The sequence below is a fragment of the Xyrauchen texanus genome, chromosome 44 (assembly GCF_025860055.1).
Source record: "Xyrauchen texanus isolate HMW12.3.18 chromosome 44, RBS_HiC_50CHRs, whole genome shotgun sequence".
In the NCBI taxonomy this organism is placed as follows: Eukaryota; Metazoa; Chordata; class Actinopteri; order Cypriniformes; family Catostomidae; genus Xyrauchen; species Xyrauchen texanus.
The window spans coordinates 10,459,771-10,485,100 of NC_068319.1; the positions used below are offsets into that span (position 1 = coordinate 10,459,771).

The following is a 25,330-nucleotide window of genomic DNA, read 5'->3' on the forward strand; positions in this document are numbered from 1 at the left end:
TGTGTTAAATCTATTTGAACTCATCACAAACATTTGTTAAGTACTGACTAGGCGAATCTTTTTGCAACTTTTGCTAGATTTAAATAGAGCAGTTGATATGCCTGTTACCTTGGCGACAGGTTATCGTTCTTCATGATGTTGAGGTGGAAGAGAGAAGGCGCGAGACACACCGCCAGATTCATGGGGGTCATCTGGTTCTCCTCAACAGAGGAAGTGACATCATTAAGGAAGTACAACAGTGTCTGCAAGACCTCACGGTTTTCATCAGCCATCAGCATGATAGCTGCCTGCACGGCCTGCAAACGCTGCTCTTTGGGGACATCTGGAGAGACAGAAAGTTGTAAAGGTTTTGAATGCTCCATCATAATATAGTATATGGACTTATAAGAGACAGGAAATGCTCTTACACTGGTATATATGGAGGAAGGTTTCTCCCATTTTACTTGTAAGGAGAGGCTCGGGTAAATCTCTGAAGAACTGTTTGACCATGTCTGCCACATTATACGCAGACTGATCCTCATAATTCACATTTTCTGGAGAGGTTTCACACATTTGTCTCAGAGCCTGAATACGAGACTTCACCCCGGATTTACGGAAAAGCCCGACCTGAAACATAACAAAACAAATCTAAAAATCTTAGATTGTTACATTTTCTGAAGAAACAAATTAAGTCTAATAGTTATTTTAGCTTATATTTCAAAAACGATCTAGTGCAGGGAGGAAAATCTTTTTTAGGGATTGTATGCTTTTTGGCACTTCTGTTTTTAGAAATGGACCAGTGACTGGAATCACTGTTATTTTGAAGCCATCAAGGTTTAATTGACTAGGTTTTCAATAACTTCTGCTGTGACAGAATCTGAACAATAAAATCAGTCTTGCAAATCTGAATGAAATTGTGTACCTGGTCCAAACACTGGCTCCTTAAAAAGCGCAGAGCAAGCTGTAGGCTTAGAGGCAGAGGGTGTCCATACCGCTGGACATGAACAATCAGAGGAACACCAAAAACTGTCTTATCCTTGTAGTCTGGTCCCTTCATCCTCTTCATAAATTTTGGCACTGACCTTCAAAAGTGGACACACAGAGGTTGACAAAGGAAGCATTATTTAGTTCACCCAACAATGAAAATTCTCTCATCATTTACTCACCCTCATGCCATCCTAGATGTTATTAACTTTCTTTCTTCAGCATAACACAAAGATTTAAAAAAAAATATCTCAGCTCTGTTGGTTCATACAATGCAAGTGAATAATGACCAAAACTTTGAAGCTCCAAAAAGCACATAAAGGCAGCGTAAAAGTAATCCATATTACTCCAGTGATTTAATCCATGTCTTCTAAAGCAATTGAATCAGTTTTGGGTGAGAACAGACCAAACTTCTTTTTCACTGTAAATAATGCATTTGCAGTCTCCTTGGTGATCATGATTTCAAGCTCGGTTACACTCCTAGTGCTTGATGCATGTGCAGATTGCTAGATGGTTCTAGGAAGTGTAATTGAGCTTGAACTCATAAAAGCCAAGGAGACTGCTGATCTGTTCACATCCAAAATTGATTGAATAACTTCAGAAGACATGGATTAAACCACTGGAGTCTTGTGCTGCCTTTTTGTGCTTTTTGAAGCTTCAAAGTTTTGGTCACAATCCACTTGCATTGTATGGACCTACCTGAGATGTTCTTCTAAAGAATGCAGAAGAAAGAATTTCACATATCTGGGATGGCTTGAGGGTGAGTAAATGATAAGCAAATGTAAATGTTTGGGTGAGCTTTTCCTTTAAAGTAGTTAAAAAGCCTGGTGGTCACATGAAATTGTGCACACAACACCAGAGCGCAGAGCTTGTATTTAGATGGCAGGATTTGAATGTTGTGCTCCACAAGCTTCACAGATTTAACACAAGACTTGTTTGTTAGAGGAGACACTTTAAACTGCGTGCCATTCGATAAGAGCAAAGGTTTCCCTAGAGCTGATAATTTACAGACCATCACATCCCACACTCTGGGACTTTCCATGAGTGACTAATTTTGTCACTTCAGGAGACCCTCGACTTATGTACGTACACTGTGATGCTGTGATGCTGTTTGTTTAAGCAGATCTTGTTTTTAATAGACCCCTGAAGCTTCACCCATAAATTCTAACTAAAACCACTCTCACCTTCCTTATATATTAAACTTGAGAACATTTGAGGTCTTTGTTCTTATTCATTTTACCATGTTTGTAAGAAAGATTGATGATTTTCCTAATGCCTACTACCTAATTTCTTTGTGGATTTCATCAAGAACTTTTAGAACTCACCAAGTCCATCCGTGCTTGTTGGACATGGAGAATTTCTCCATGATAGCAGTGAGACGGAGTAGAGAGAACTTCTGCAGCAAGCTAAGCTGGCCTACTGATTGGCTAGATATCTGTAACGAGATTCCAGATTGGCCGAGGAGGTTCGACATCCTGAAGCTGGGCCATTTAAGGCTAAAAATAAAACAACAACATGAATATGTATGAAAATCCAATTATGAAGATCATTTAATCCTATCTGAAATCTAAATAATAATAAAAAATAGCCAATAATACTTTTATAAAGATAAAAAAGCTTAGTAATGTTAGATACCAAATTAAATATAACACTAAAATAGATGCAAAAATAAATGTATTACATTTAGTGTTTCATTGACATGTGTAGAATTCTCTTCTGCTACATACAAATTTTCAGGTTTGGTGAATTCTAACCAGCAAATTTAAATAGCGAAAGACATTTGACCAATGGAGGATCTATGGAGCACATATTGACATACTGTTCTATATAATACAAGTTTAAAAGAACACAAACTTGAATTAAGCACTACTTAAAATAAGGCCACATACACACTCATTTACTTTAGTTTGAAAAGGCATTGATTTTGCTACGTTTACACTTCTCACACTAGAATGCCGTGTTCCTCCAATGAGTGTTTAAAAAATGCTCTCCATTACGCATACATTGGAAAAGGATGGAGTTAGGAAACTGAGTTTTCAAATGAAAATGTATAAGTATGGATGGGTCCTAAATCAAGCATATAACTACACTATTAAACTTAAAATTCCTTGCAGTGGGGGCCTGGGTAGCTCAGCGAGTATTGACACACACTATCACCCCTGGAGTCACGAGTTCGAATCCAGGGTGTGCTGAGTGACTCCAGCCAAGTCTCCTAAGGAACCAAATTGGCCCGGTTGCTAAGGAGGGTAGTGTCACATAGGGTAACGATTAGTGATTCTCACTCTCAATGGGGCACTTGGTAAGTTGTGCGTGGAATGCAGGAGTAGCATGAGCCTCAACATGCTGGGCATCTCCGCTGTGTCATGCACAACGAGCTACGTGATAAGGTGCAAGGATTGACTGTCTCAGAAGTGGAGGCACCCGGATTGAGGTGAGTAACCATGAGGACCTACTAAGTAGTGGGAATTGGGCATAAAAGACAAGATAAAAAAGGGGATAAAAAAAAAAGACAAGGAGTTGCAGGCAACTGAAATTATTTTGAATGCTTAAAATCTAGTGTGATTGCCCCTCAAAAAACATGCTAAAACATCACAGTAACTTTAATGTTTCTCAATATTTAAATGAGTGCCTCTCAACAAATCCATACTAAAGCCTCACCGTGGTCGTGTGAGAGAAGCCCCGACCCCTGAGTCCCTCCTCTCTCTAGTGCTGGACGTGTCCATGTCATTTAATGAGACCCCATCTCTGTTGCCTTCGTTTGATGTAGTCAGACCTTCTATTACTGAGGTACCTTCAAAATCAAGTGTTATTTGACTGGAAGACTGTCCATCAATAATCTTCTGGTCCGGGACCCCGCTGCCATCCCTCTCCCCTTCACTCTCCGGCAAGACGTTTTTGGACCAGTGGTCCACAATTTTCTGCAGTCCATTTACGTGCTGTAGAATGTCATCTAAGTGTGGGAAAATATCCTCCTTTTCAAGGTCCAACAAATCCCCTGTGCTTGCGTACAATTGTGAACCAGGTACGTTATCGTACACGCTTATCCGACTTGCTCGTGGGCAGCAACGCATCACGGGCCGAATTTCCCTTCCACCAACTTTCCTGCTTCTTAACGGCCGCTGCTGCAAATCCAAAGCATTCCAATTTCCATGGTCCTTACTGGCTGGTGCCAAACTCTCAATAGACAGTGCTTTGGGAAAGGTACCAGGTTTGTGATCTTTTGGGATGTGCACCAATAGCTCCTCATAGGAGCGAAACTCTTTTTTGCGGCTCTGCTCTACTGGTCTCCTCCTCTGGGGGGCACCAGCAATAACATCGATGTCCTCCAGGTAAACACCTGCACGTTTGCCTGGAGCTTGAAACTTCGAGACGTGCCCCTTCATGTTTGGTGTACTTCCCGCACTACCGCTTGTCTCTGATTGGCTGCTATCCACACTGCTAGCAAACGAATCAGGGCAGTTGTTCGCAGGTGGCAAGTTTTCAGTGTTTAATGGCTCGCCATTGAAGATCTGAACACATCGTAGAGTTTTCAGTGCTTCAGGCTCACGTTGCAGAACTGGACCGCTAATATCCAAAGACCGGCGCTCTGACCGCCCCATCGATGGTCCCCATGTGCGACCCAATGTCTCCATTCTCCGTAGGAAGTCTTTGGCGCGTGTACGACCACGCCGCCTGTTCTTGGCAGGAAGTGAACCGTAATGAGGCAGGTCTCTAGGTAAGTGCAGTGTGGTGAGCGAGGCAGAGTCTGGCATGGCAGCTAAGGAGTCTTCGCTGTGCAGGGAGCTGATCTCCGGCTCGCTCAAGTCGGTCAGAATGCTCTCGCTGCTCACGGTGGTCCGTAGACCCTCCCCCAACTCTGAGGGGCTCCGCTCCTCTGTTCTAACAAGGAGGTAATTGATGTCTTCGAGACGTGACCAGCGGTGACTGTTACGCTCAAATGTCCATCTATTACTAATGGCCAACAGGTCCTCCTCATCAGAGTCCTCAGTCTGTAAATACAACAGAGCACAAAACTAGGCTCATATTGGTGTGCATATTGCCAATATTTTGGGGGGAATTCACTAACAATTATTTCGCTCTTTAAAAGCACTGTCTCTTAGCACACACTCTCTGTGCTTGTTCAGTTACTCGCAAGAGAAATTATGCAGATCAAGCAATGGCGTAAATGCAGCTATAAAATCTGTGCCATGGTGCAATTCCAATCATGCGGGTCAGTTCTGTGCTCTATACGGTGGAGGATGCAGACCACTGGGATATGGTACATTGTGCCAGGACTGTACAGCATCACTCCACTATTGTGATTCAGATACCAGAATCATCTCTTTAACATGCAGAAATAGTGCTTGACAACACTGCACTTTTGAATATATGCCAGGCTATTAAGCTCTTCTTCACCATTTGATCACTGTTTCATCAATTTCTACTGGCATGATCCATAGGATCTTCACAAAACATCACTTTTAAATTAAATTCAGTTTAGCACCTGCTTTCCTCAGGCGGTAACAGTGCAATGTTTTTTTGCGCCAAGCAAATAAGAGTTTTGTGAACAAAGTGCAATCTATAATAAGCCTAATTTAAATAGAAAGGAGGTGTGTTTGCATGGAAACGAATGACAATTACTTAATTGAAATACTTAAGACGTAGCACTATTTTGTGCTGATTGCGTCTGATTGAGATACGGGGTGGTTATTGAATTAGACGCAGGCTTTTTGTACAGAAATACCAAGCGCAAAAGTGGATGATTAGTGAATTCACCCCATTGTATTATTATCAGTGCTGCCAAAGTAAATGCATCAACTTTTGAGATAAATTGCTGGTGTTGTCTAAAGCCCAAAGTATACTTCGGTTTTGATGCGAAAGCTTAGCATCTACCCGAGCCTGTCAAAGTATACTTCATTGCCGCATGTGCATTATGACTACTACGTGACTATTTCTACGAAATAGTCAATAGTACTACTTGACTATTTCTCCTCAGGAGTTTATACACATAAAGATGTCTTTATATTTTTCGGACTCGAGTTATACAAATGCACCTCCTCACAAAAGCTTTCTTGATGTGCATATCTATTGTTGTCATTTCATGTCTTCTATTGTTTACTGGCAATTCTTCTTCTAGCACTTCTTCGTGACAGCAACAGCTCAAAAATGAGTTTTGCCACCTTGTGGGCCCATTTGTTAGTGCAAATAATTCTAAGCACATTCTGCACTTTCAAAAATGCGCAGTTAATAAAATCGGTCTGCACACTTTCAGTGTCTGAAAGATGACAAAATTTGCGTCATGCATCCTGTACGTGGGCGCTCTGTTTTCACGTCTGACCGAAGTATCCTTTGGGCCTAAGGCAAGCATCACTATTGCTATTTTTCGTACTTAGGGTTAGAAATTTGAACAAAACACCAAGTATAAACCACCAAGAACAAACCAAGTATACAATTTTGGTGCGTAACTCATCATGCACCATTTGTGCTACTGACATGAATGATACTTCAAACTGTGCATTTTGTTGAGGTGTGCTTTAACTTTTGAAAACGATCAGATTTGCAAACTTCTATAAACAACTGGATTTAAGATTTTTGTCTGGAGGACAAAACCAATGCAGCTTTTTTTAAACATTTAATTTAGTGTGCAAATTTAAGACTAACTGAAAGCATTTAAAGTTAATGCACATTTTGAATGGATATCAATTAATCAGGTTAAATGCAAAACACAGTTAATTATTTTAATTAATTAATTGCAGTTAATTCTTTTAATTTATTGACCTAGTTACAACATTGGAAAATTATCCTTCTAGTAGAGTGCAATGAATATCTCTGGTTTCTTGACACAATCTCAAAACAAAAATGGGAACACGACATATTGGGGCATCTCTGTGCAGATGTTAACAATACATTTTTTACAAAGTAAAACCAAGATACATGAGCTCAGAACACGGGAAAGCGCTGTAAAGAGCTCTTAACATTGTATGACCTTTCACAACCCATTTCCTATCTACAATATCACAGACCTCGTGCATTTAAGTTCAATAACAATGATGATGTCAAAAAAGAGAAATGGTATTTGAAAAATGTCAGGAAACTATTCAACAACATCCCTTAAGTCATATTAGCTGGTCTAGGGGAATTCTCAAATATCAGCCAAACAAGAGGACTAGAAAATAACAGGGATCAAATAACAGTCTGGCTGTGTTAAAGACAGCAACACTTACAGACCCCTTTCACATGCCTGAGACATCAGTAGAACTAGAAGTGTCAAAAATTACCTGCACAGCTAAGAAACATAATTATGTTGAAATATGACCCAGAGTAAAACAGTCAAAAGACTCTGGACTGAAGATTAACTCTGGACTGACACTTTATGCTTAAAGAGAATATCAGTTCTCTTGACTGCTCACGACTGCTCTTTTTTTATTTAATCTGCTTTATTTTAAGCAGTTTATAGTCAAATCATCCATTTTAAACCCAGACAGACAAATTTATTGTAAAGACTGATTTAGATATCACAGGCATACTTTAAAAATATTAAATGCACCATAAAATCTTATGAGTTATTAACTTAACAGAGACAGGAATGGGTGAATTTCATGAATAAATATCCAGGTCTTAAAAAATATATTTTAAAAAAATCAGAAATGATATTCTGCATTTAGAAAATTAAACAGGCTATAACGATTGTTTGCACTGCAACATTTATAAACATATTTACAGTACATAACAAAGATCCACATTTCCCCCAAAATTCTCATTACTGCAAAGTTATGGAAAACAAATCTGCAATGAGATTGTTTATTTTTATTTTTTATTATTATTATATGCAGTTTGGACAATTATTTAATTTGTATTATTATTACCATTAGCAAATTCTAATTCAGCAGAATAAAAACTACCATAATATATACTAAAAAGTTTACTTGACAAACTAATAATATATCATAATTTAATTTTTCTCATTACGGTAATGAGGATAATTGTTTTAAATATTACAGTAGGCTACTTAGAATCACCATGAACATAATCTCTCAATGCAAAACAAATCTTAATGGTTTTACAAATAGTCTGTATTTTTTTAATGCTCCAATAATAATTTTTTTTCTATCGATTTTGTGGTTAAAATGACCCAGCCATTTCTTGACAGTTTTCTTGAGATTTACCCAAATAAGCACCTTAAATTTCAATTTCAATTAAAAAAAAATGCTTTTTGAGTATATGAAAAATGAATCACTCACTTTCTTCTTGGGGAGGCTTACGTCCAGTTTCATGGAGGCACACTTGTTCAGAGTGCTGAGTCGACTGGAAAACAGTAAATACGGTTACTGATGTATCAATCACTCTCATCTCCACTACAAAGAAACTACACATCCACACACAGGGAGCAGATCCACTGTAGATACTAAGCTGATCTAACCTCAGCTTGCCTCTCTACGTGCAGGTATAGATTTCAAGAAACTCTCACTATCTGTGTCCTGATTGGTTGATGGAAAGAATGACAGGACTGCTTGGCAGCGGTATGTTCTAATCTCTTACAAGAGATGCCTATGAATGAATGAGCTCTGTGACTGCAGGGAAAAAACAAATGGATAGAGGAAGAGAGAAAGAGAAAGAGAAAGAGAGAGAGGGTTGGCAATCCACCTCGTACACCTCCTCTTTGATGTAACCCTTAAGCACCCTTTAATGTTCTCATCTGACTGATCCTCACCCCTGGAGAGGTATTCTCTGCCCCTTTACAACACTCACATGTTGGTTTCACAATATTAGTAAGGCCATCTCATATATGATGATATTCTGTATACCCTAACCAAGGGATAATATCCTGTCATATTCTCATCAAATTACTGACTTTACTGTTTTTTTCAATGATAACCAAGACAAGATTTGATTTAAAACGTACTATCAGCAAAAATATGATAAGAAAACAAAAATACTGCTCGATATTAACAGTCCACGATCAGAAGAAACATCTAGAAAGAATGTATTCATCTGATCCAATAATCCAGTATGTTGGGCATTTGCCCGCTTCAGCTATGTGAACAGAAAGAGCAGAACAGAACACAAAACACAGTAACTTGAAAAAGTAACAAATACTTCAGTATATTCTTTTATGTAACTGTGTTATTTCAGGATCTCAGTTTTTCACAATAAGAACAGCTGTATCTTTTATATGTTTAATACATGTTTAACCCATAAATGCATACATTGCGTCTTTAGTGACCTGGAACCTCATTCCACCCCCTTGCACCTAATCCATTTTGCCGACCTCTTCTGTATTCCTCAATCTCTCTCTCTTATAAATAGTGTAACACAAACAAAATGCCAAAATTGCACACAACAAAATACAAATAAAAAATGACAATAAAGAAATAAAATAAATAATAATGGTTTCAGTACCAAAAGTGTATAGGGTCAGTAGAGACCCTAGGTCTGTAAGAGTGTTTTTTTTTTTTTGCACTTGCATAAATTATATTTTTATGATTATTTTCATATCATAACTCCAGGTTGCTCCGGAGGGATTGTCCCTGTAATAAGTGCACTGTAAGTCGCTTTGGATAAAAGCGTCTGCCAAAATGCGTAAATGTAAATGTACACATAACACATAATCTACACATAAGTAAGTTTCTATCACAAGATATCTATTTCATTGTTTTTTACAAGAGGAATGAGTACCATATTCATATAAATAAATGCTATTTCACGTTCATTTCTGTGCAACAATGAATTAACAACAATGGTCATTTATCAGTAATCCATTTGCACGTTCACATAAATATTTCACATGCTTTATCTTGGTGGCACTGTTGTTTCAGTGATTGACTTGATTTACATTTGACATTGCTATTTGATGAAGAAACAACATGGAAGTAAACTATAGCAAGTGTAACACATGAACAGTGTGATATGACTTCTGTCATTTGGATGTACTATGAAATTATGTAAGTTGTGCATCTATTTAGACTCAACATGTGCCTGAGAAAATACTTATGTGTAGATTATGTGTTATGTGTACATTTACATTTATGCATTTTGGCAGACCCTTTTATCCAAAGCGAATTACAGTGCACTTATTACAGGGACAATCCCCCCGGAGCAACCTGGAGTTAAGTGCCTTGCTCAAGGACACAATGGTGGTGGCTGTGGGAATCGAACCAGCAACCTTCTGATTACCGGTTATGTGCTTTAACATCAACTAAAATGTTATTTTTGCTGACTGAGTAAATCTAACTAAAATTAATGAATATGGCATGATGAAAGATTGACCAGATTTAAAGGACATTTACATCAAAAGACTAAAACAATTTTTTTACAATGTAAAAATGAACGCTTCTTCAAACCTTAATCCTACTCCTAACCCCTGAACCTAATCCTCACAGAAAACAGTTGATATCAGTAGATTTAAAGCAAAACCAGATGATTTATAAGCCTTAAGATAAAAAAGACAACTTCGATAGTTTCCTATTTAAATTTGGCCATAAAACAAACATGTTCTCTGCTCGACAAGAAAGAGCAGACCCCTGAATTTATATCCATTGTAGACACAAACAAGCCATTATTTCACCTATAAAAACCGACTTGTTTGTTTTTGACACCCCAAAATGTTCCATCATTACATCAACACTGTTAATCAACTGTCTGCAGACACGATCAGGGTCCATTCCAAATTTTCCATAATACGATTCTGTTTTCCAACCTAATTAAACATCCAAGGTCCAGATGGCTGGATAAATATGCGTAAATATCTGTGTCTGTGGTACGATAATAAAATGCCATTATCATGCCTGTAGACAGTCCTTAAGAGCAGTGTGATTTGTGTGCAAATGTGTGTGGATTCACTGACAGTAAAGCTGTAAGTTCTCACTAACGCTGTCATTAGTGGCATTAGAGAAGGAAGACAACCTGCTAGAAACCCTCAATGCTCCCGGGCCTTGTTTCACACAAACACATTCCAAACCATCTGTTAGTAGCCTATACTGCCAGTCCCAAACCCCCCCAAACACCCCTAGGCCTTTGAGAGGGACATCAGAGAAGGCTCCACGGGGGCTGCATTAGGGATCAAAGCGACAGGCAAGGGGACAGACTTTATGGAGGACATGGGTCAGACAGCTACAGAGGTGGGGTCGCCACTAGGCCAGCGCCACTGAGGTTTCTCGTACTTGTAGACCCAGAAGAGGGGCAATAAGAGATGAAGAGTTGGTACTGGTCTTAAAAGAACCGTTGAATTTCTTCAAACACATTTGCAGATGAAAAGGCTTTGGGAAAAAGTGTAAAGGGTGCTCAGTCTCCCTGGCCTATTTTACAGACTTTATGAATATAGAAGTACACACATTCATGAGCATTGTCTAAAAACAGACGCCATTGAGATCAGCCAAAAGTGGGTTGGCTTCATTGAGTATGATTCTTGGAAATACATTATTCCTCATCATTGCTCTCTTGGCTTTATCTGTTTCTTTTGTTTTGAGACCACAAGAAGCTCATGAGAAAAAAAAGTATCAGACATACATTCTTCCATTGTAAAGGAAAACACTCCCTTCCTTCTTTACCTAAATAACCTAATTAACATATCTTTCTCTCCGAAATGATAACAAAAGTCTGGAATTGACTGAGACGTGTGCCACTGTGCAATTTTTTAATCAAAAGCTTAAAAACTACCAATGGAAACAATTAATTTCAAATTCAAAACTGCCATTTACATTTAACTTTTTATAATGTTACATCCAGTGAAATAGAAAAATCACCAGAATATAATTTTGGCTAGGTTTGTATTTATCCATCAGGATTTCACTGGATTGTGAAAAGTAAGGATGTAATATGATTGGTTAATTATATTTTCCTCGCCTACACAGCCTTGGTTAATGTCAGCAGAAAAGTTGCTTCAGTGGCATATAAAGCTATAACATTTTGAGAAAAGAATATGCAAACAAACATCTTTTTTTTATATTAACATGAACTAATCAATTATGCACAATGAGACCTGTTTATATCTATTAAGAAAGTAAACAGTGATAACTTTGATTTAATGTTGTCCAAGCTTAATGTATGTGAACAGACAGAACAACATGGGCATCACAGCATGAATGATTGACAGTAAAAGGCCTTTTAATTTCACAGCTGCCAATTTTGTGATGAGACTACATCAAGTTTCATCCAACAGATTGACAGAGTTCTCTCACTTTCTCACACTCTATAGTCCCTATTTCTCTCTCCCTCTCTTTCTGTCTCTCATCCATGGCATCATATTACAGACCAGTAAGAACTCCTTGAGAACTCAATGGCTGTGCTCAGATACAGATGGATGGATGGATGGATGGATGGATGGATGGATGGATGCTGTTATTTTGGATGGATGGATGGATGGATGCTGTTATTTTGGATGGATAGATGGATAGATAGATTGATACCGTTCACTCGGATGGAAGGATGGATGGCTGGATAGATAGAAAATGTTCTCTCGCATGGATGGATGATTGGATGGAAGAATAGATGGATGGACAGATAGAAAATGTTCTCTCACATGGATGGATGGATGGATGATGGATGCTGTTATTTTGGATAGATAGATAGATAGATAGATAGATAGATAGATAGATAGATAGATAGATAGATAGATAGATAGATAGATAGATAGATAGATAGATAGATAGATAGATATGTTCACTCGGATGGAAGGATGGATGGATGATAGACTGAAAATGTTCTCTCGCATGGATGGATGATTGGATGGATAGATATTGTTCTCTCGATGGATGGATGGATGGATGGATGGATGGATGGATAGAATCTACACCTTACAGATAATTTTGATATTGACTTTTGGAATCTTACCGGCAAAGAGGCTCCACAAGGTCTTTGTCAAGAAAGTCATGGTCCCTCTTGACAGCAGATATTTCAATGGGAAACTGGGAATCTGGAGGCAGAGATAGAAAGCAGATCAACTCTCTGTCCCGTTTAAAAATGGTTTTATGCTACATAATGTATGTTACTCTGTTACCCTCATATATGCATCATGAATTAAAGAGGAAAGGAATAAATCAACAAACAGATAGATAAAATGACTCTCTGGTCAGTTCAGCCAGACATATGTAGAGGTTCTGTGAAGGATCACAGATCCACAGCAGCTATGGAGTAATTAATATAAAGCAACCACAGACTCTGTCAGATGCTCCTACACTGATTACATTATAAACAGCAGACTGAATCTGAAACTGAACTAGGGGTTATCATACACTCCTATGCTTTTGCTCTATTAAATGTGGACAATTATCAAAAGGAGGAGGGACAGTATAAAGCAACTCTAAGGTGTGATGAACAGTCACTTTTTCTCTAGTGGAATTTAGGAGTTCTTTATTTCTGTAATAATGACCTCACATGGCCAAACAGAGCCTCTTTTACGATTTTCTCATGAGAATAAAGCAAGGAAATCTGAATTTACTTGGCATTATATATAGAATTGTTGACATTTTATAACTCATTGACGTACAGTATGATGATGAGGAGTCAAGGGGAACAGAGAGAGAGAGAGAGAGAGAGAGAGAGAGAGAGCGAGAATAGTATCCTCTCGACCCATCTGCTGGCCTAAGCGGAAGACTGAGGCAACTGCCTGCATTTTCCCGGCAGTGATAACGAAGACTTTTTCCCATGACCTCTTTCTCCTAGAATCTCTATCCTGTGAATATCTTGCAGCGGCCCCAAAATTACCAAAAATAAATAAATACAGAGTGATGAAAAACATGCAGACAAATTGGGCACACAGCTGCGTTAATGCATTTTTGTTCAATGTGTCTGGAATGTAGGAGAATCAAAAATATTTCAGCTCATGAATACTTTAGCCAGAGTCCAAACACTCGCCAACCAGCAATTGTGAGTACAATTTGGATTTGGTGAGATAATAAATGCATTTTGTTTCCATTTGGTTGGTAACTTTATTAGCAATTGCAAAAATTGATAGTTTGACCTTGGCTGTGTTTTATCTGATGTAAGCGATGTCCGCAAGTGAAATCAAAGAAGTACAAGCTCACTTCCAAAGTGACTGTCTAATAATGATGATGAAAGTGTTTGTGCTGTCTACTTGTAAACTGGAAAGAGACTTGCACATCAATTTTAATCTCAGGTGGAAAACTTTACATAAAAATGGATGCTTAAACATTTCATTCTGGACCCTGACTGAAGCCTAAAGGACACAAATTTGCTTCTGTCCACCCAGCTGAAATGGGATGGGATATATGTGATCCCAAACTCAAAGCAACACTCATCTTCTATCTTGGTCTCCCTCTCTCATTCTCTCGTCCTACTGCATTCCTGATTTTTTTACCGTCACTTAACCTCACAGCTGCAACCACACAAAAGACATTTGTTGAGGCCACCATATCAGCGAGTGATTCTTTGACAGATCTGTATGTGTGTGGTATGTGTGTTTATAAATAATAATTCCATTTCTTACCCTCATAAAGTTGGGCATACTGTGGAAATCCAGCCGCCCTCAGCCAGTCACATGCCTCCTTTGCCTCGATTTCTGAATAGAAACCAATAAACAATTACTTAAAAATCCTGCAACTGTTAAATTCATCAATTGATTTCAACCTGATCAAATCCATGCAAATTTTGAGACAGTTGGCATTGGCTGATAATTGTGTGCAATTGGCTGATTAACAGAAATCATTCCACTTAGTGTCAGTTCCAAAATCTACTGGCAGCTTTGAACAGAAGAGTTAAATTTGGACTTTTATATTGTGTAAAATATTGTGTTAATTTACATTGAGCAGCTTTGTATACATACAGTCCACTCACTGAGCACTTTATTAGGTACGCCTGCACATCTACATATTCATGTGATTATCGAATCTGCTAATCGTGTGGCAGAATTGCAATGCATACAATTATGCAGATACAGGTCAGGAGCTTCAGATAATTTTTACATCAACCATCAGAATGAGGAGTAAATTTGATCTCAGTGATTTCAACCGTGGCATGATTGTTGGTTCCAGACGGGCTGGTTTGAGTATTTCTGTAACTGCTGATCTCCTGCGATTTTCACACACAATAGTCTCTAGATTTTACTCAGAAAGGTGCCAGAAACAAATAACATCCAGTGAGTGGCAGTTCTGTGGAAGGAAACGTTTATGAGAGAGGTCAACAGAGAATGGCCAGACTGGTTTGAGCTGACTGAAAGGCTACGGTAACTCAGGTAACCATTCTGTACAATTGTATTGAGCAGAATAACATCTCAGAATGCGCAACAGTATTATATCGGCCATGGGTCATCATGCTGTCTAGATACTGATATCATATCAGCCATTAAAATGAAAACACATATCGACTAACCACTAATGGATTCATCTAAAATACTGACCAACTATACAAAATAAAATAAACATTTAAATGCAATGGGGGCTTTCAGCAGTGCCAAACAACTTATCTAAAAGTGAGAGTAAAGACTGTAAAATCCCTTTTGTGTCTTTTTCTCTTTGAGTATGTTTACACCACAATTCATTTAAAAAAAATGAAAAGAGATGAAAAAAGGAACAAAGCATCTCTCAGAAAGAGCCATCATAAAAGTGAATGGGTCAGGAAATGACCTCACCACAATCCAACAATTATATCCTTTTCTTGCTAGATTCTCTGCATTCTTCTGTGAAATTACACATTTGCTGAAAAGAAACCATTTAATTGTCTGCAGAAATCTCCCTCTGAACACAACACCGGATATAAGAGTGCATAGAAACCAGCGACGTCCATTTATGTACAGATAAAATCTTACAGTGGTTCTTACAGTACACTTACTGGAAGTTCTCATCGCTTTGTCATACTGAGGAATCAAGCATCTATTTCCTCTAACCATCTGTAAGAGTTCAGAATCCTGTTCAGTCAACATACAGTCCAGTTAAAGTTGAAGTCAGAAGTTTACATTCCCCTAAGCCAAATAGATTTAAACTCAGTTTTTCACAATTCCTGACATTTAATCATAGAAAACATTCCCTGTCTTATGTCAGTTAGGATCACTACTTTATTTTAAGAATGTGAAATGTCAGAATAATAGTAGAGAGAATTATTTATTTCAGCTTTTATTTCTTTCATTACATTCCCAGTGGGTCAGAAGTTTACATATATTTTGTTAGTATTTGGTAGCATTGTCTTTAAGTTGTTTAACTTGGGTCAAACATTTTGGGTAGCCTTCCACAAGCTTCTCACAATAAGTTGCTGGAATTTTGGTTGATTCCTCCAGACAGATTCCTCCTTTCAGGTTATATCGATATAGAGCACATTTTCCTCCAGTATCTTCATAAGGTCCTTTGCTGTTGTTTTGGGTGTGATTTGTACTTTTTGCACCAAACTACATTCATCTCTAGGAGACAGAATGCTTCTTCTTCCTGAGCGGTATGATGGCTACGTGGTCAAATGGTGTTTATACTTGCATACTAGTGTTTGAACAGATGTCTTGTTTGGCATGTTTGTCTTTGTAATCTGGTATCAAAATATAATAACTTTCTTCATCACTAAAACATCTTTCTTTTTGTAATCAAGAAGCTTGCTTTGTGTTTAACCCCTCCTAAAATTCTACAAAGTCCAGAATACACTTTATGAAAGTTTTAGACCTTAGATCCCCTGTATGATGCACAAAAGCAGTGTTTCCAAAGACTTTATTCACAGTATTGCCATCTTTGATTTTTGACAGGAATAAAAATTAGGCTGTGAGGGATAGACTAACCGTCTCTTCAATAACATGCACCAAAAAGCTATCAAAAAGCTCCTAGATCACACCTAATATTTCCACAAATTATGCTGTCATCAGTGTAACGATCCAAAAACACTTTAACCCTCTTATTGCATTTGGGTCATTTTTGACCCGGTAGAGGTAAAAAAATATATTTTTCCCCAATTTGGAATGCCCAATTCCCAATGCACAATAAGTCCTCATGGTGGCGTAGTGACTCGCTTAAATCCAAGTGGCAGAAGACGAATCTCAGTTGCCTCTGCGCCTGAGACTGGCAACCTGCGCAGCTTATCACGTGGCTTGTTGAGCGCCTTACCGCGGCGACATAGCGCATGTGGAGGCTTCACGCCATCCACCGCAGCATCCTTGCTCAACTCACCACGTGCCCCACCAAGAGCAAACCATGTTATAGCAACCACGAGGAGGTAAACCCATGTGACTCTACCCTCCCTAGCAACCAGACCAATTTGGTTGCTTAGGAGACCTGCCTGGAGTCACTCAGCACAGCCTGGGATTTGAACTCGTGAACTCCAGGGGTGGTAGTCAGCATCTTTACTTGTTGAGCTATCCAGGCCCCCTTAAATCATAATTTTTAAATACCAAATACTTTGTACTGGAACCAAACTTTGTGACTTTTTTTCACGACTGCCAAAATGAACATAATACATTTTTTTCAGATTTTTAGAAACAATTATTTAAGAAATATATAACCATCTTTTCCGTTCCCGATTCCTGTCTTGTCTAATGATAAAAAGGCAAATATCAATAAAACTAATATCATACAAATATGTGCATATCTCGTTTAAACATATGTAATAACCCAACCTAACACAACTTCAGCAGCACTGTGGAGTGCCAATTTATTTACCTCTAAGCACGTATTCTAACAGTCACTCCTCTACAGTTCCCTGTCCACTTTAACTTTATTTTCTAATGATAAAAGACAAATATCAATAAAACTTCTATTATATAACATTTACAAATATGCAGATATCTCGTTTAAACAGATTTCATTCACAAACCTCATGAGCGCTCATCTAATATCTTCCTCTGAAGCACGTATTCCATCAGCCAGAATAAAAAACTTCAGGATCAAGCGTTATTCTGATTCTCAAATCATGACGGTCACGCCGTGTTACTCCAAGCAGGCTATCTAAGCCATTTAAACTGTTAGGGAGACTATTCCATAGTTGGCATGTCCACATTAGCAATCGCATTTACTCAAAAAATACAGAATCAAACCAATTGTACTTAAAGTGCATAGTGAATAAGACATTCACTTATAGCACACATCCGAAAACGTAGGCAGCACCTTATTTTCATCCTACCTCCATTTACAGCCTCCCCTGGTTTTGGACACAGCCTTGAAGTTGCACTCACATGCTCCTGCGGATCCAATGCAAGCCTCAATTTCCTGACAGTGTTCGGGATGCAAACACACTCACTAAGTTTAAGTCTAAACTGAACAAAGTTTAAATGAAAGACTCATCTATTTAGCCAGCATACACCTAATTAATCCGTCAACTCACAATTAGGCTGCTTTAGTTAGGTCTGCCGGAACCAGAAACATCCATCATGAGCTATAACTCTGCATAAATTTAATGGCATCTACGCTAATATTATTCTATTTGTTTCCATGTCTCCCGAGGTTACCAGAGCCAGCCAGATCAAGCTCTGTTCCTGTTTGGTGTCGGACACCACTGCTAAGTGTCGCTGAGAGATGATGACAAACTACAGCCGGTACTAGCCAGACATCACTTCAGTTTTTTTACTTCAGAGGATGAACTGATGCCAACTACAACTTTAAGACATTGGATACTTCATATTCCACTGCCTGAACCTTGGATTTAGGATGGACCTCACCAAAACACTGGACCTTAACTCCTACTTAAATTACAAATTTAAAAACATGACTTGCACTGCACACAAATAACTAATATTGGAATTATATTCATGATGTTAGCCGTGATTGCAAAAGGTGTATGCAGATTTTGAATGCAATAGGAGGGTTCAACATCTGTACAAACAATTGCAGAGACTGTACAGACTCGTTGTCATTCTTTTTAAAAATCAAAGATGGCGCTATGAATAAGATCAGTTAGTTGATGTTTTCACTGGGCGTGTTTAATTCCTGTTTAACATGTAAAGTGTTAGAATCACAATCACACATGGAAGCAATTTGAGAAAGACAAAGATGGGGCCCTTTTTCAGAGTGCAAACACTGCTATCAAGTCAAACGCTCAGCGGGTGCAGCCAACGATGCTGTCCCATACAGGAAAAGCCCCCATGTCTCCACTGTGGATGTTTATTCTGTTTTAATGGTTTGTTTGTTTGCTCTCATTAACACAATGAAACATATCACACAAGTAATTATGATGAATTGTGATGTTTTAAACATCTACTACAGCAGGGTTAAAGCTTACATCAATATTACTGAATACAGTACACATTTAATACTTATATTAAATCAACATGCAATCAAAACTGATTGTTTTATTAATCCATGTTTCTAGTCATCTTGTGTAAGATGTATTAGTGTATGTTAGATCAAAGAAAGAAAATGTTTGTCTTTGTAAACTTTTTTAAAAATATAATAACTTGATTCGCCATTGAAACATTGACTTTAAACATTCCAAACATATGCAGAGTGCTATACATACATACAGAGTTTACAGGGGAATAATGATTTGGTATTGGTTAACCTCAACATCTCCTTCGCTTTCATACTTGACAAAAGATTCTGCATCTCTATGAAACCCTTAAGTGAATTCCTACCACTGGGCTTGTTTTGTAAAACATTAAAGAAACTCTGGGACCTTCTAAAGCTCAGAGGGGATTCTGGGTAGGCCTGAATCATTGGCCCTCAAAGGTGTGGGAATAAAGAACTGCTGTTTTTTTAAGCCACAACTTTAATGAACACGTGCCACTAATATCTAATGTCCAACATGCCACCCCGGGTCACCAACGAAAAGACCAAACCAACACAAAAGGTGCCCAAAACAATCAACCTCTACACAAACTTGAAGCAAAGCCACATGCACAACAGGAGTCAGTGAAACAGCAGTAAAAGATGGCAAGAAAAAATGCCACACAAACACACAAATGGGGCCAACACTAGGGGGTGTGATCGACTTCATCCAAATGTACAAAAAGCCTAAAAAGTGTGTTTTACAAAGTTGCAGAGTATAAAGGGGGGTTGAAGGGAAAGGAGGAGGCGAGAACTGGCTTGACAATATAAACAACATTTAACTAAATAAAAAGACACACAAACACACGTGGCAGCTGCCTGTAAACAATCTCTCTCTCTGTCGCACCACCATCCACAGTCGGCCTTTATCCGTCTCGGTGGCTTGATTAGCCTGATAAGGGGCCGTGTGTATAAAATCATGACCGCTGCCCTTCACCCTGTCACATGGAGTAACTAACTAAAAGCAGTGATGTTACTAACTTAAGAGTAGCTCAACAACTTTTGAAACTGTTAGCTTTAACAGTAACAAGCAGATTTCCAACAAGCAACTTTTACCACATAGTATTGCAGCCATGACTTAGTATAGAGCAAGATAAGGCATTGATCAAACACGCTCTTGTAAAATGTCTTTCCCTTTAATGAAGTATTGACAGTACAAAACATTTTGGTGAATAGGTTCATTCGGCAGTGTCATGTTAAATGAACCGGTGCAAATAAATACACTGATTCAAGTCCCTGCATCTTCTGTTTTTGTAGCTAAATATTTAGCTAATTTAATGCTCCTGTCTGTCACTATGCCTTTGAATGTTTTAGACATTTTTACGGTTATATAAATGAGAAAAATAAATTGTTATTATTATCCATTGTGTACATTTTCTGTTCTAGTTTATCTGTTCAATGCGATAAAAAATTACACAACAACATGTGAATTGGTTTATTTGGAAGTGAACCGGTGCAAATAAATTGGGGTATTTTCAACTTTTCTACTAGTGTACATTTATCTGTACAAGGCGCTAATAAATGACCCAAACACACACATGGGGCCAGCACAAGGAGGTGTGATCAACCTCGTTCAAATGCACAAAATGCCACACACAGCAATCACCGCTTCATAGTGGCACGCTGCTATGGCATCTAATCCCAGCCGCCAGGACATGTAACCCCTCGTGACCCACCTCGGCATTCCTGCTCACCTCAACGTGACAACAGGCAGTGCGCCATGAGAGAGCACAGCATGCCTGGATGCCATGCGAAGCCTGTATGCCACGGGGTGTAGGACACAATCAAAGGCAGTCTTGTTTTGATTGAGCAGGCAAGACCTCTGATTATACAAGAACACAGGTTCAGTGTCCTTAAAAGTTACCTTGGCTCACAAATGACTGTCTCAGGTCTTTTCATTCTTTAAAAAAAAATGAAATTCTGTTGCTCCTTCAGGTTTTTTTTCAGCCCTCAGTTCTTGAAGTCAAAGCCAGTGTTGTGTCTGTCACAGAGGGTGACTTGGAGCCAAGAATTAGAGCACTTCCTGTCCATTTTTCCCCCAAAAAAGTCAAAGAGAAACTAAAGGAACAATGTTAATGTTTCTGTGATAAAAGCAAATAAAGTGGGAATTGGTGAGACAATTTTTTTTTACATTTGATCGAAATTGATAGTGTAGATGAGGGGTCTTTAACAGAGGCCACCACTGCAGGATCTGGAAATGTTGCAAGCTGGATTTGAATTAGCTGTTTTGGACCATTGAGCTAACCACAAAGCTACAGCTTCGACAAAAATGCTCAAAGTCACACATTTTAAGACCATGCAGTGTGTCGGTGTGTATAATCTCAATCTTTGTGATACTGTTGAACCGTTCATCTCTGTTATGTTATCTAGAATACAACTGCCAGTGTTATGGCCACACATACAAACAATGCTGGATCTGAATTGTAAAAGTTCAAGATAAATCCCATTAGGTCACGTATTAACACAGAGCAGTCCTGTGTGTGCTTAAGCTCAGAGACACAATACTTAAATGGTGTAGACATTAGTCTAGACTGATGCCTATGGAAAACCACTTTACATTACTCTCAGACTTCATGGATTCATAATACAAATGATCAATCAATCCGCAGTGAACACACCAAATGTATGCACATAACACACACATAAAATTTACTTTGTGAACAGTTATATGTAAAGAAACAACTTTAAAGCAAATGGCTAGTTTGGAAACACAAGTTAAATGTGCACTCAGTCATGTTGTGCTGGTAGATCTGGCATCTTGGACAATACTGACATCTAGCAGCAAGGATGAAGAACCACACAAATGCAACCCTTTTAAGTTACCATAGCATTACAGAAATTCACTAATCACAGTCGGCCATAATTTATTTATTTTGTGAACCAAATTGTCCAAAAAAGGGGTCTACCTAAAGGTCATGTGATCTCAACATGTCAGTCCCCATGAGTTGGCGCTCTCCATGTGCTACAATAATAATAAAATAGCTTTTTAGGCTACCAATATGACGAGTCTTCATGTCATGTTAGTGTACAATGTATTAATCATAATATTTTCTAAAATGATGACTCCTTTATTTACTTTACTTAGTGCACCTTCAAAGCTACATTTTCAGTTTAGAAAATGATTGGTTCTTGTTTTTGTTTTTATGCAAGTGCAAGTGTTTGTCTCACAGTTAAGACCACCTTGTCAGTCAAAGTTTGTAAAACACCAACATTACTGCATTACTTCTATTCTGTCTACTCTCCATCTCAGCAAACACAACCAACAACTACATCACGCACACATCCAAAAGCACATCTCTCCCATGGGATCTCTCCAGACAGAACTGCAGAATTACTCATCAGAGCATACAGAGTTATACAGAGAAACACACACACATACACACTCCAATAAATCTGGACAACTGCCATTTTCCCACACATGCTAAAGTGATTTGAGGACCATCCACTGGGATAATAATGAAGTTTCTTGTTTAACTAAACATGACTCTAAAATGCCTGCAATATGGACCATGTTCAGCATATTCAAACTTAACCAGATGAAATAAAATGGGTAGCTATTGAAATCTCAATATATTATACTAAGAATATGTAGATTATTTTTTCCAAGACAGCGAAAGGAGAATTTAGCTTAAGTCTCCCACTGTCCCAAGAAAAAGACCCCAGTAATTTAAGAAGACACAATGAAGACAAAGGTTCACCCAAAAATGTTTTGATTTTGTTGTGTACACATCCTCATGTTGTTCCACTTTATTCGATGGAACACTGAAGGAGAAATTTTTTTGAATGTTGGCACTGCTCTTATTCAATACAATAAAAGTGAAAGTTGACGGAGGCTGTCAGTCATTAATATTATGCCCAAAATCTCCTTTTGTGTTCCACAGAAGAAATAAAGTCATACAAGTTTGGAACAACATGAGGATGAGTATATGACTACAGAATTTCCATAACTGGGTGAACTATCCCCTTAAATGAAAAAAACTTAAAAAGTATCCTAAACTATGAAAGACTAACATCTGAGAAATATTTTCCCTTAAAAATGTTAAAAGGAAAGGAAATATTTAAATCAAACAGAAAACAGCACATAATTAACTAAAAAACAAATTACATCATAATGTTAGCTCATTGTGACATATTTAAAGATCTTTATAAATTCATACATATTAACAAAAAATTATACATTTGTGCACTACTAAAAAGTAAATTTAAGATGCTGTAGAGTTCTGTTACCTCTAGGCATCGGCAGGCAACTCAGGTTATGTGTAAGATCCTAAAACCTTAGCATAGTTTACAGATTTATTCTGTCAGTATATTAGAAGAGTCTGTTTCTGAGGCACTCCTTTCTGCTGGAAACTTCAGCTGTATGTTTCTGTTTCTCCACACTTCACCTCTTGACTGTAATGCTTTTGTGCCCATCCCACTTCCGCCCTCCCCTACACTCCTCTGAACAGCTGGAGTATGTACAGTCTGCAGCCCCCCCGCCTCCCTCCTCGCCCATGAACATGTGAGAAAATGAACATGTGCTGCAATCTTCATAGCAACATTAATCATTAACTCGCACACACACATGCACACACACACATGCACACACACACACACACACACACACACACACACACACACACACACACACACACACACACACACATACACACACACACACACACAGCTGGAGATGCAACCTGTCGGCCTGCCTGCTCCCAGACAGTGACACAATTCAGACATTTAACATGTGCCTGATGGAGGGGGAAAAAAGAAGGAACAAAAGAATGAAAAAATAATAATAATAATAAAAAAACCTGAAAATAAAAATGTATCATCACTAAATACAGCATTAAAGACTACATTTGTACTTTGTCTGAAGATTTTTTTTTCACTCATTTTATCATCGTCCAAGTCTTTCATTAAAAAATGTAACTTTCTCTGCCTCTGAAACGGCTTTCCTGCTGATGCAATCAAGATCGTGGGGGTGGGGCAAAATCATATTAACCAATAATATCACAGCCTAACATGTTTTAATCCATCCAATCATATGCAGATTAATTAAATCTAGTATTGTCCAAACGTTTTACAAAGAAATACCTCACATTATGGAAGCTAAAAGGGTTGCTAATGCTGTTTCATGTTGACTTTAAAGAACAATTTAAAAGTCTGTTCCTCTATTTCATTTTCTCTCCTTAATGCACTTAGTTATTGGAATTATGGGGCAAAGTTACGAAAGAAGTTCAAGGAAAAAACACTGGAGAAAAATGTATAACAAGACAGGAGAAATGAGAGATTACTATATGTGTGTGCATGTGTTTGCGTGTGTGTGCGCGTGTTTGTGCGTGTGCGTGTGTGTGTGTGTGTGTGTGAGAGAGAGAGAGAGAGTGACACCAGAGGGTCAAGTGTGGGCTAAGTGGCTCTGGGCACACTCCCCAGAGTCCTCACACATTCCCTTCTGGGAACAAGACGAGCCCACGTGTGTGTGTGTGTGTGTGTGTGTGTGTGTGTGTGTGTGTGTGTGTGTGTGTGTGTGTGTGTGTGTGTGTGTGTGTGTGTGTGTGTGAGAGAGAGAGATGGGAAGGAAGACAGATGTGGCAGACACAAGCACAGGCGCCGATCCGGGAATGCCTGAGCACCCATGGAAAAGCATGAGATATTCCCCATTAATTTTCTCCAAAGGCATTTTAAAATATATATATTTAATCAATATTTCTCAGCCTTGACCCAAACCAGAAAGCTATATTATTGATTAATAACATTAAAATATTTGATTTGATGCAAATCATTTTCAAAAATAAAAAAAAGCGATTGGTAATTAGGAACTTCTCTGATTGGTGGATCTCCCTTAGAAATCGCAATTCCGGCAGGAGATCTGGACCCAGAGGAATTATTTGTTGGATTTTACGAGACACAACTGCAGATTGAACTCTTGAATAATGAATGTACCGCATGGAGAAAAAACAATTTAATTCAGCAGGCTGGACATGCATAATCTTATATTCCTTTGTATTACTTAGGATAAAAATGTTTATAGTTAATGGGCATTTGTTGCATGCATGGAAGTCTTTGTGCATGCACAGTGCTTAGCCCAAATTACACTACTTTGTTCACACAGCAGGACCAAATTCGATTTTTTTTTAGATTTACTGTTTAAACTGCAGGTTATATGTGGACAGATTTGATTTGTTTTCTGTTCAGACTGCAGTCGCTTTTGCTAGCACGAC

At 38.3% G+C, this 25,330-nt stretch overlaps 1 protein-coding gene across 5 annotated transcripts in view; it reads right to left on the reverse strand.

Annotated features, from left to right (window-relative positions):
• The window catches only part of LOC127636796 (stAR-related lipid transfer protein 13-like), a 49,056-nt gene that overhangs the window by 9,623 nt on the left and 14,103 nt on the right, over positions 1–25,330 (reverse strand). For 2 of the 5 annotated variants that reach the window (XM_052117533.1, XM_052117532.1), the window contains exons 2-9: positions 14,387–14,458; positions 12,772–12,853; positions 8,184–8,247; positions 3,622–4,952; positions 2,289–2,459; positions 902–1,061; positions 408–606; positions 109–322 (exon numbers count right to left, since the gene is read on the reverse strand). In XM_052117533.1, the coding sequence (XP_051973493.1) occupies positions 109–322; positions 408–606; positions 902–1,061; positions 2,289–2,459; positions 3,622–4,952; positions 8,184–8,247; positions 12,772–12,853; positions 14,387–14,458 (2,293 nt within the window). Of the gene's footprint in view, positions 1–108; positions 323–407; positions 607–901; positions 1,062–2,288; positions 2,460–3,621; positions 4,953–8,183; positions 8,248–12,771; positions 12,854–14,386; positions 14,459–15,726; positions 15,764–17,985; positions 18,028–23,351; positions 23,473–25,330 lie in introns of those variants that run through there. The other 3 variants (XM_052117536.1, XM_052117537.1, XM_052117534.1) reach the window with 3 other exon arrangements.